This window comes from Polypterus senegalus, chromosome 16, assembly GCF_016835505.1.
Source record: "Polypterus senegalus isolate Bchr_013 chromosome 16, ASM1683550v1, whole genome shotgun sequence".
In the NCBI taxonomy this organism is placed as follows: Eukaryota; Metazoa; Chordata; class Cladistia; order Polypteriformes; family Polypteridae; genus Polypterus; species Polypterus senegalus.
The window spans coordinates 27,545,256-27,558,428 of record NC_053169.1 but is presented as its reverse complement, the minus strand read 5'-3'; the positions used below and the strand labels follow the sequence as shown (position 1 = coordinate 27,558,428).

General features: G+C 32.3%; 1 protein-coding gene across 3 annotated transcripts in view; it reads right to left on the bottom strand.

Annotated features, from left to right (window-relative positions):
* ryr2a (ryanodine receptor 2a (cardiac)) overlaps positions 1–13,173 on the bottom strand; it is a 612,010-nt gene that overhangs the window by 119,571 nt on the left and 479,266 nt on the right. For 2 of the 3 annotated variants that reach the window (XM_039738687.1, XM_039738688.1), the window contains 4 exons: positions 12,431–12,527; positions 11,954–12,057; positions 11,290–11,341; positions 7,411–7,461 (listed from right to left, as the gene is read on the bottom strand). In XM_039738687.1, coding sequence (XP_039594621.1) covers positions 7,411–7,461; positions 11,290–11,341; positions 11,954–12,057; positions 12,431–12,527 — 304 coding nt within the window. Of the gene's footprint in view, positions 1–670; positions 728–7,410; positions 7,462–11,289; positions 11,342–11,953; positions 12,058–12,430; positions 12,528–13,173 lie in introns of all 3 variants that reach the window. The other variant, XM_039738686.1, reaches the window with a different exon arrangement.

The window sequence follows — 13,173 nt, the reverse complement described above, 5'->3', positions numbered from 1 at the left end:
ACCATTACATTTTATGCTATTGTATATAAAGCATTCTATTTTAGTAAAAAAGGAAAAGAATGAAGCATACCAAATGTTTAAAAATGTTCTCATCTAAACTGTGGAAAATCTTGGATTTCAACTTTCTAATTTAGGATTTGATTTGAGTGCAAATGCAGGGTCCCATTTTTCAAGAAATAAAATAATTATCACAGCAATCACATTTTACCATTACTTAATGATTTTTTGAGAGAAAAATACTGATAAAGTCAATTTTAAAGTAAATTTGCATAGAGCCCTATGATAATACTCACTGAATGCTATGGCAGTTTTAAGCTTTAGTTAAATGGGACATGAAACAATAAATTAGTACCATGTCCAAACACAACTATTGAAATATGTATGGCTTGGTCATGTGCGGAAAGAGCAGCAGTAGCAATAGCAAAAGAGTAGCAACTTAGTGACAGCAGCAGTAGCTTATCACATCTGTTAGCTTTGCTGCGTTAAACTTTCCATCCGCATTCTGGCAAAAGACACTGGAAGATGGAAGAGGTTTAAAAAAATGAAGGCTTGTATACAGAATGCAAAAAGTAATAGAAATGGTTCTAAATGCATGAAAAAAGTAGAAAAAAAACTAATAAACAAAAAAAAATATATAAAGGCGATCAACACAGACATTGAGTGCTGTTACCAGAGAGTTTTCCACGTTGTTGACAAATTTGTTGCTTAAATCTTTGATAATATCGTGCTGCGGAAACAAAATTTAATCATTTCATACTATATTTTATAGCTGCTACCCTTTTTAACTAATTAAAACATAAATCGAAATTCTAAATTACGTATGATTAAAGCTTAAAGAAAATAAGCAGCCTTGCTTTACTTAGCCATGCTACAAAATCATCGGCCTTCATGTTTTAACCTCTTCCTTACAATAGCTGTTTTAAAAACACAAACAAATCCTATATACACATACACACATACTGTAATCTGAGAATCACCTTATTTAAAAAAATTAAAGCTGCACCGCATTGATAAATCACCAAATAAAACTTTGATTACTGATTTTTTAATATCTTGCTGAATTAGCATTTTAGTAATAAAAAAGATAACTAAGTATTGTGCTGAATCCAAGATACAGGGGTGGGATGCAGGAAAGATTGGCTCAAGCACGAAAAAAATTCACACACTTTGACATAAAACAAATAATTCTAGCATAGTACACAGTATATATATTTTTAGGAAAGTGATGTCTAATATATGTCTAATTTATGCCTTATTAAGCATTTAAATTTATTCAGTTCATCTTCTAGCCTATCCAGTTCAGGTTCACAAAGGGCTGATGACTCATTGTATGCCATTCCATTTTAAGTTGCAGTTCTAAAAACGCGTAACTATGCCAGTTTTTAATTGCCAATTTACCTATCATGGGAAAAGTTACTTAAACAGCAAAGTGATATATGTACATGTTCTTCGGTTTTGGCTTTATGAATTATTTTAAAGACTCTATAAAAATGGTTTAAGTCACATACTGATGAAGTTTTAGTTTTTTTCGTAACTGTTAAATCCAATATATTGGTTTATTCACATAATTTTTATTATTAAAAGTTGTCATTTTAATATTTCTGAGCATGATAATGTAAAGAGGAAGACCCTTGACATTTGTTTTTTCTGATGTTAGAAGCATTATAAGCAATAACGTATAGCCCCTCAACCAACCTAACTAAATAAAGGGCTAATTACATATCACAAAAGACAGACAGATTCATTGAATACTCAGTTTTGAAGTTATTCTAGATGTGTTCTACACTTGTGAATTGCTCAAACGGCCATATTTCATATCTATCTGCATATGTCAGGTGGCCTGGTTAGTCACAACACTGACAGCTGATTTGCAGACTGTTCTGTCATACACTGGATCTTATGAATAATGCAGTGATCTTGTACTGGCAGAGACAAACGGAAAGTAATAAGTACATTTTCAGATTTTACTGTATATGATTATTTATGTTGTATTATTTTTGTGAAGAGTAGGTTTATGAGCTAGTATATGTTATGTATTAAGTGTTTCTTACTTTACTCAAAGTGTACACTGTAGGCATGAATTTCATTGTTTATTTTCATTTATTTTGTTTATTTTTTCTCCAGCCGTCTGGAGTTTTTTTTGTTTTTTCTGTCCCCCCTGGCCATTGAACCTTACTCTTATTCGATGTTAATGTTGATTTATTTTGTTTTATAATTATGTCTTTCATTTTTCTATTCTTTAATATGTAAAGCACTTTGAGCTACTGTTTGTATGAAAATGTGCTATATAAATAAATGTTGTTGTTGTTGTTCATTGTTCTTGTGACATAAGGCAAATAAGGCTAAAATGCTAAATGTATAGTTCAGACACAGTAAATAACAGAACTGATCCTCAATTGATAACAGTATACCAAGAATCTTTGACTACATGTATATGTAATATAAATAAATACAAATGTTCCCTAGAAGCACGATCTGCATATCAACCCATACAGCATACTATGTAAAAGTTAGGCTGGACTCTCAGAGATGTCAAACTCAGAACCTGAAGGTCTGGATGTTGGCAAAATTTTCTTCTGGGCACATTTTTAATTAGTGACTAATTACTACTGCTTAATGGGACATGTTTCTTTTGTCTTCATTTTGCTGTTTAACTTGATTCCATTTGTAGCTGTGTGTATCATACAATACTGGTTTCAAAAACATATTAGAAAAGAAAAGGTAAGTCTGAGAAAAATTAATTTGTTCTAATCCACAAAACATTTGAATAGTCCCCTCAGAAAAAGGAAATCAACAGCTGTTTATCTGCTGCCTCTCTTTGCATCTTATTATTGTATGGGTGCTACTGAGCGAGTATAGTGGCTTCTGAAATGATGCAATGCAAGCTGCAAGTCTTAAAACACTGAATCCTCACCTAAGATTAGAGGATTAATAAAATACATCCTGAGATCTCACTGGTATAGCACCCCCATTAACAAGAAAAGGAGGCAGTGAACACGCTTGGAACATACAGTAAGAGAAGGAATGTGCACAGATGATCTACTAATAGACTACAAATGTAGAAACTGGAATATATCTTTGCAGTGTGGCCAGAAGGATTTAAATGACTTTGGACACTCACTGCACTGCGTTTCTGCTGTTTCAGGGAAGGGAAGTTACTTGGCCCTGCCTGATTCTTGTTGCTGTATACAGAAATGAACAAAAAAGCCATATTCAGAGCAGGGTAAGGATATTGAGTCAACAGAAACAGTTAAGAGAGCTAACTGTGTAGGAAAGGAACAACAGAGAAATGGAAAACCCTGCAGATGGCCAAATCTAACATTTAAGAAAGTACAATATTGTGTGAATAGACAGACTTAAGGGACATGTGTTACTGTCCTAGTAACTACAATGATTGTTATAGAAGAAAACAGCTGAAAAATGCCAGAGAAGGGATATCTTGCCTTATGTTTGGCACTCTCTCTCACCCTAAAATGGGGACTGGGCTATTTATTTTTTCTTTCTGCATCATGCTAATGCCTCTATTTTGTTTCCTGAACAATTAGTCTGATGCAGTTTAAACCTTTCTTGGTAAGTAAAAAATAAATATTGTGATCTATAAAGCCCTATTAAGAAGGGATGCTATAGGTGAAATTTCTGAAAATAAAATTAATCCAATATAATTAATTCATGCCTATATAGATTTTTTAACATAATAACTGTTCATAAATTAAGCTGAATATCCACAGAAGTCAGACAAAAGTAATATAAATAAATGCATTTTTTTTCTAGAAGCAAGATCTACATATCAGCACCCCCTGTAAAAGTGTGTCTGGACTCACAGAGATGTCACACTCAGAACCTGAAGGAGTGGATGTTGGCAGGTTTTCCTTCTGGCCACATTTTCAATTGGTAACTACTAACTACTGCTAATGGAACATGCTTCTTTTGCCTTCATTTTGCTGGCTAAAGTACCCAAATCAAGAAGAGATGCTCTAGGTGAAATGTCTGAAAATGGAATTAACTCAATATAATGACTCTATACACCTACTGTATATACACTCTTTTACATAATGACTGCTCATAAAATAAGTCGAATAACTGAAGAAGACAAACAAATGTAATAAAAATAAGCACAAACTTACTCTAGGAAAGACAGACAAATGTACAAAATATGCCATGGAGACACTATATCGGTCCACTATGCGTTACAACAAGTACATACTTAAAAACACACTATGATGGACTGACTCCAGCTCCCTGTGACCATGTACTGGATAAATGAATGCACAGAAAGGATAATTTAAATTTCAACATCTTCCATGAAACAATACCTTTTGACCTTAAATTAAGAACATTTCCTAGATACCAGAAATCCATAATTTTCATACTTGCCTAATCCAATTACCACTTCCATATACATTATATTTCATAGAAATGCAAGAAAACACAAAACCTCATTATTAATGAATTATTCACTGACAAATAAAACAAACAGGTACAAATCACTGTAAAAACCTATTGGTACTATTAACACAGAATGCATAATTTTCACATTCTTTTTTATGTGGAGTGTGTATTTATGTAGTCCATGGGTTATAACTGAGTTTTGCTCCTGCCAGTGTTCACAACTGAATTTTGCATGTAAATTGGAAGTTGCACTGAAAATGTCTGTTAATGGAAATATAAGCAAAAATGCACAATGCTTTATTATTTAATTTACAATAAAAAGTTTAAACATATTAATAAATGACAATTAAGCAATATTTCCATACATTAAATCACAGAACATAAATAATTAAAACTAACCATGGGTATGATGTTAAATATAATAACCTTAAACATCCTACAGTTTTTGACAAAGACACAACAATTCATAGACTTGAAAAGGGCATAAAAATGCTGTCAGTAGCTGATGATTGTTCTCTTAGCAGAAATGTGTACTCTGGTCGTTAGTAATTGCAGACAGCAGGCTGTATCACTCCAGCTAAACAGCAGGCTGACAATCAATCTGCTTATCTGTGATTGAGCTTCCTGAGCACGCTGCTGGTTACACTCAGCAACATGTGCTCATGAAAGTCATAATGGTGACAAAGGCTGTAGTGTGCAGTACACTTCCTCATTGGTAGTGATGACTACTGCAGATGATATGTATCCATTTCACTACTAGATTGATTCTTTCAAAAGTAAAAAAATGAAAATTACTACATGAAAATGAACTGAAATTTAGTTGAAAGGAAAAATTTGAGGGTTTTATGTGCTCTTTGAACCTGCAAAATTGTTGTAAGTTGAGACCACTGCACACAGTTTAATCGAAATATTTGGCTTTGTTTTAAGGATGCTTAGAATTAAACATTAAATATACCACATAAACTGGAAAAGTACTGGATTGCGAAATTCTAATCATATAAAATTTCAGTGGTTTCAAACTACAGTAGAAATGACATTTTAACCTATTAAAAAATTATGCTCTTTCCACTGCTTTCTGACATTTACAAACTCACCTAAAATGACTCGGTCAAATACCAACAAACACAATAAGCTAAGAGTTAAAGAGGGGGCAATCATCAGTAAAAATGTAATTAAAAAATATGCTATTAACACAGAAAACTGTCTATTTTTATCCAGAAAAAATATTCAGAATAATGTTAAGATCTGAAGGTCCCAATGTGTAATTTTTCCATATAGTAGACATTACTTTTTCTACATTTGTCTGTGTGAAGAAATATTTTACTTGGGCTCCTCTGTACCTTACTTTACAACTGTACTTTACAACTGGCATTTACATTCCTTTCATAATTTTAAACTTTTTTTATCATGTGTTCTTTTGATTTCTGTTTGGTAGGCTGTTTTTATCTCTTTCAGTCTTTCCTGACAGCTTATAGTATACCTTCTTATGGTTAAGTCTGGTAACTTTTCCAAGAACTTCCTTGGGGTATTATGTCCCTCTTTCGATAAAGAAAATAAAATCAGATGCAGTATTCCAGATATGGCCCTTCCACACATCCATGTTCAAAATTAATAATAATCATAATCAAGCTAAGGGCCAAATGAAAATTTGTTTGCGCCTTTTGTTATAAGTTAAAGTAATATCTTAACATCACATCTTATTTCCTTAAACAGTATGCAATAAAAAAAATGATGACTTATAATTTGAAGTCTGATAATGTAGTATCAATCAACTGTTAGAAGGTCTGTATTTGCGTGCAATGTACCTTTATTAGAATTTACATGCTCTTAATTTAATTGTAATTGCAGCTAAATAGGTATTTATGATTATTAACTTGTGCTTTATAAAGGTTAAACATGATAATTGCATATTGCTGAAGTACAGAGAAACATTAGTGAGTTACAGTATAATTAAGTAGTGCAGCTTTAATTAAAAGCAACAACGTTTTGCGAAAATAAAAATGAAATTTAAAAACTAGCAAGGCATGCACCTTTATTCAGATTACACCTTTTGCAGTTTTATCAAATTACAAATGGTAATTTCATCAATCTATGTGCTACATATTGCAAAAAATGTGGTTACCTTAAATCTTGCTCAAAAACAGTATCAATTATTGTTTGCTAGATGTAATCTGATTACAATAATGAAATATAGTCAATTACATTTTCTAATATAGTATATCCATACTCAACCGTGTCCTTTTATACAATTCATAAATGAGTAAGTTAGAAAAAAAAAGTTACATGCATGCTGATTGTTTGACTGGAAAATTCCAAAAGGGTAGCAGCTTCATATAAACTATTAAGAATTTTGTGGTAATATTTATATTTTTACACTGTATGGAGATTAATGTGTAGTTGCTATGTAATCCTTTGGTTAAAAATTTTCTTTCTTTACTACATTCACAATGTAAATCACTATTTGGCCATGATTTTTCCGTAATGCATATTTAATGCATATTTAATTATTCAATAACCAGTAGTGGTTTAAGTAGTCCTACTCATTTACAATAAAAAAGTAGTGGGTTATATTAAAAGAGAACATCATATCAACAGCAGTGAATTAAAAGTAAAACTGAAAACACAGAAGACATGGCCACAGCAAGATGTTCAAGTTATGGACTGTTGTTGAATACGTATATAGTAAAAAACTACAGAACAGCAGAAAAATATCTGTTATGGCACACTGACAAGGAATTCATTCAGATGTGCTTCCAAATTATGCCTTTGACATACTTATGAGAAAACTGTAACTACATAGAACACAGGAGGGGAAGTAAATAAAAAAAGAATTACATTTTTCTTCATTTCATTATTGTAGACATTCCAGCTTTTCATTCAAGCATGCGATTCATAATGCATTGTTAAATGTAAGTCAGTTATGTGCACATTTAAAAAATAAAAGTAATCTTGCAAGGGAATGCAGGCTGTGATAAGGCAAAGAACATGATCGAAAGCACGCAGGACAATGAAACTGCTTACTTCAAAGCTTTTTACTTCTTCTCCATCATCGTCTTCTTCATCGTGGCAACTCTAGTTTAACATACACAACAGAAACAGATCATCAAACTATTTAAAGTAATGAGGTGTGACTCCGAAATCAAAAAACGTAAAAAAAAAATATATATATATAAATAAATAAATGAATAAAAATACAGGCGAAAAAGTTGAAGTGTGAAGGTACAGAAAAATAAAACCAAACCAAGTATTAATCATAGTACACTGAATGTGAAAACCCATATTTTGCAAATTTTATAAACTTCTACTGTAAGATGACTGACATTTACTATTTCTGTATGTAGACATTCATACAGATGTTTAGAAGTTATGCCTTGTTTCCTTTAGTTTCAGCTACACCTCAGGTTTACTGATAAAAAAAAAACAATCTTGAATGAAAGACATACATGAAGTAACAAGATAACCATTCATGATAGCAATATACTTTATACGTATTTACAGTACTTTATAAGACCTCACTCACACTGGTTTATTTCAAAAAGTTAAGATGCAGATTTAGAAAGCTTTAGTTGTGTGTACATATAAATAGCAATAAAACTCACCTAGCCATTACAATTTATTTAATTTAAAATGAACCTGACACAGAAAACTTCTGCCATAGTTGTGACAGCATTCTCGTCAAAAGGAAAACCAACAAGCCAATGAAAGTCTTAACATTCCAGTCCAAGCTCACTGTACAGTCTTGCACTACATTTTATGAAGGTGTATGATTCCTAGAATACGCTGCATGGCCCCTAAGAGACGCATTGTATACATTGTGTACTTATACTTTCATTGTTACAAGTTAACAGTTGCATTCAAGAGTAGTTCCATCTCTAAATGGTAATTTGAATAACAAGCCTTTACCAACTATTAAGTAATACATTTGATTCAAACTTTAAAAATAATACTGATGAGTGCAAACACATAAATTCCATCTCACAAAGGGAAAATGCAATTGAAAATGTAGCCACATATTAATACTAACAATACAAAGATAAATACTAAAAAGAGCAAATATGTAAAAATCAACCAAAACTACACTTCTCAAATTTTCTCTAGGGTTTATCCATGTTACAAAATGAGTTGATGCTAATGCAAGTTAATCATCTTCTACTCTGTTAAGGTTTGAAACGGGTCAGATACAACACAAACCACAGAACGAGAGTAAAACAGACAATACATGCCGCCGGTACTATTGGCATGGATCTAAATGATTAATGATTGTTGAGCATTTCCATGCCAGAAGTATATTCTATGACCTCCATGACAGAACAACAGTGTGGCTGTATGCAAGTAAAATGAATGTCAGTATATTTTCATTTAATATGAAAAGAAAAATTTTTAGAGACTTACTGTTCCTCAATATAAAACTACTTGTGAAAAATAAAACAACACTTTTCCTTGCACTGGGTACACAAAATAAGAAATGAAGTAGAAATAATAATTTTCCCGTGTAAATAGTTTAAAAGTTAGTCATATTCACATATTTATGGATCTACATGCTGCAAATACCAAGCAGCATGTTAAATGATCACAATATAGTCAGCATCATCAGTCCGCAGTTTCCGTTTACAAAATGGTGGGCTCTATACACAGTTCTTTTATTATGAGTGCATTGTCCCACCTGGCACTGTTTCTGCACTTCCTCAGTTGACAAAGCCTTCACCATCTTTCATGTTGCATTTCTTGGCTGGGGGTGGATAGGATTGTGACTGCTCACATTTCATTTTGGTCACTATACTGCAAAGACTTGTGTGTTTGGCATGTAGCTCATTTGCCAGGGAAAAGCATATGAAAATATTCTCAATGGTGACATTCCTCCCTTTGCCTGTGAACATCTCCATGTGTCACAGCACCACAGTCTCAGACAGTTCCTCTCATCCCTCGGTGGGCAAGTGGGGTCTTTCTCTAAACAGATGACAGTGCTTAAAATTCCCAAGGCTTGTCGGATTTGATTAATATACACTGAGTGAAAGGAGGTCAACATCTGATCAAGACTAACTACTCATCAACGATGATTATGTTCTGCCCTGGCTTATAACACATGATTTCACCAAACATCTACCATCAAAGTATTGTGTCTGTATGTGATTTAATATGTGCAATTTTTGTTCCCCCTAAACTGCGCTTCACATACACTTAAGTTTCACTTTGTCTCTGTCCACCTGGCTTCAGTCATGGTACAGTCTCGGGTGTGTTCATTCACAGGTTTCATTCATCCACTCCACATTATCTTCTTTAGTCTCTTTTTGTAAATTGATGCCGGCTGTGTGCATCATACTTCCAGTTATGTAAAAAATATTGTAATGCTTTTTCAAGCAAATTTATATACTTTTTGACATAATGAAATAATTGTAGCAGTAACAGGGCATGGTAAATGGTGTTTCTAGCATTATATAAGTTATTCAAATAGATATATAAAACACTTAATTATAAACCACACCATGGATAGCACCTACCAGAAACAAATTTACACTTCTGTGCAGAAGAATATTTATTCAGCAATAAATGGGAAGAAAAAATAATCTGTAACAAGTACATCTGTTATCGCATTACATTCAAAATGTAACTGTCATTTCAGCAATACCTCTCATAAGTCAAATTTTTATTTTTCCTGGTATGGTGCAGCACGTTTCTGAACTTATTCTAAGCTTGTACTCAATAACTAACATGACTTATTGAAAAACAGTAACTTCAATTTAACTTTCACACTAATTTTAGTTATCCTTAATACTGCTTTGTAATGCATCAATATCTGGATGGTCAAGCACAGAATACCGACACAAAAGGTAATTATTCAGTAGAGGAAAAGAAATACACAAATATGATTGAGAGATTGATTATGTATTCTGAATATGAACTACATATCTTCAAGATATATATCAGTAATTAAAAATAGTGTCAGGAAGAGTGTAAAGCTGCTCTTTGTTCTACTATTAAACCATAATCTTGGCTACTAAATATCTGTTTACATACAAAAAGACTTCAGTAAGTAATTAAGGGGCATGCCACAAATACACATATCCATTTTAGCTTAAAACATACAAGGCATACTTTTTTTAAGTCATCATTCTTTTTAAAGTGTCAAAAAATTACTATACATGTTATGCATTGAATCTTTCTTGCTATACCATATAATTTCATTATCCTTGTATAACTTGAAGAATGGAAATAATTGGTTAAATGTTAAGAGATATCTATCACATGGCATTAGTCTATTAAGGGTGTTGTAACTTTAAGAATGATTAGAGGGTTCTCTGTGCATTTTTTCATTAACTTGTATGTGCATTCATTCAACATACAATAACGGAAAATAAGACGAGAAACTGAAATTATTATGGGATTCTAACAGACTCAAAAAGTCTCAAATTATGGAAAGCTCTATTATGAATGATATCACAAGTATCAAATAGGGGTTTGGTAGTATGGTGGTGCATTGTATTAGTTTTGCATTCAGTATCAGTTGGTTTCTAGGTTTATTGTCTGGGAGTCTTTCTGTGTTTTTTTCAAGTCTCCCATTTTTTGGGTAGATTTCCTGCTGCAGGTAAAAAGGATGCTTTCATTCTGGCTGGAAGCACAAATATGTATAAAAGACACTCTATGTGTAATTTAAATACCAAACAAAAAAAGATCAAATTGTGATTGTTAACTTGTATTTCAATGTTCCCCCTATAGCACCTCTATAGTTATATCAATGAGTATCAAAAGTATTTTTTCTTTAATGTATCAATTTAAAATTTCAAACATACTGTGAATTCCTACTGCACAGGCCACTATACCACCAAAGCTTAGACAAAACATTTTATAAAAGGCAACAAATTATTTTTTACCAAATAATTTCAATATAATATATAGAACTACCTTTGCCATAATGTCAGCATAGGCCATATACAGAAAATCTTCTTCCAGCTTACTATCAGGAATAAAAGAAAATAAGTTAAATGATACACATACTTTTATACAAGAAAGAATTAATGAAGTTGAATAAAGATTAATAATGGTAATGTAATTCATCATGTCTTTCAAAAGAATAAAAACCTGCACTGAAAATATGAGGGCAAAACAAAGGTATTTGTAATAGGCATAAATTCTTAGTTACATTTTTCTAAGTTGCTCACCTCTAGCATTATATGGCAAAATATGTATGACTTATACTGACAAACTAAAAGTGGTCTGTAGCTTTGGGGTTATTTTGGTACTTCTAAAGCAACACAACTGCCACTTAAACTACAACTCATGAGGGCTGTGCCAAATGATAATAGGTTTAAGTGTTCATCGACTGGAACAAAAGCTGCCTAGAAAAATGTTGTGTCCAAATGCAAGTTATTGTATAAATGAGCTGCAACTTTTAAATTGCATAATTTTTATTGCTGACTAGTATTTGGTCTGTGAGTGGTACAAGATATACCTAATAAATTAATTCACAGCAACCCTCTTACATAATTGAACCACACTTATGTATTTGAAGCAACCATGTACTTCAACCCTTGAATGCTGCTTACGATTTCAGTTCTGCACTACCCACCACTTTTCTGTTAGAGCAGTCCTGCTAAAGAGGAGAATGAGCTGGTGTAATGGATCAATGCGCTTCACTCCTTCATCTTCCTCAACAGGTTCCTCTCCTGGTTTCTATAATACAGATGCTTTTAGGCTTTAGAAATCATGCTTTTTACAATGACTTTTTTTGTCAGATAAAAGTATATTAATATTAATGACCTTTGTTCCCCAGAGTCAAACATGCTGAAAGTTTTGTATTATTTGAAATACACAGTATATGTCACTTGTTCAATGATTAATTAATGTTTACATTAGTTATAAAAGTAATATAACTTTTTTCATAACTGATTGGAACATTCTGAATAGTAATTCCATATAAACTCTTCATAGAGATAAGGGTAACTTTATAGGATGTAATTTAACAATGGCTAAACAATGAAGAGTAAAATAAACAGGAAAATTAATTGAAGCCCCTTTTAAAATAAAAGAAATATTGTAATCCTACCGCTAAGTCTTCTATTAATTTGTCTTCAAAATAATGCTCTTCTGTTTCAATCCAGGACTTTTCATATCCTTGAATAAAGAGGTTTACAGCTCGGTGCCTGCAGACATAAATGACATATCTTTAGGTAAAAAACTGATTAAATATTCTGTCCCTGAACTAAAAGATTTGCACATTTGCTGTCAACATTATGTTCAAATTAGTGTTGGACAGCAGTGTCCTAATCCATTATGAGTTGACATACATTTTTCAAACATGGTATGCATTTAACTCTATGTGATTGTATTTTAAAAAGTTTTTTTTGCTGCAGTATAATATATGGTCTGTTTCTCAAAATCACAACTTCACCTTCATTTTGATAATTTAACCACAACAGTGGCACAACTGTCTACTTATTGTAATTAAATTAGTCAATGTATATTGTATAGTGTCCAGTTGTAAAGATGGGCAGGCACACTTGGGACTATTGTTGCCAATGTTTTTCTAAAGTTACCCAGTTACAAGGGAATGCCTGTACAATTTTAAATTGAAGGCAGGAAAACTTTGATCAAATGTGAGATTATTTGCAGCTGACATTATTTCAAATAAAACCTGATTATATTCTGTAAATATTTATATGATATTGCAGACACCCAGTGCTCAATTGTGACATACACATGTGACCTGTCTAACTTGCATATATTTTATAGCACTTGGGCTCCTAATTTTTAACTGAATTGTTGAGATCTGCCATCTAACCTGCCATT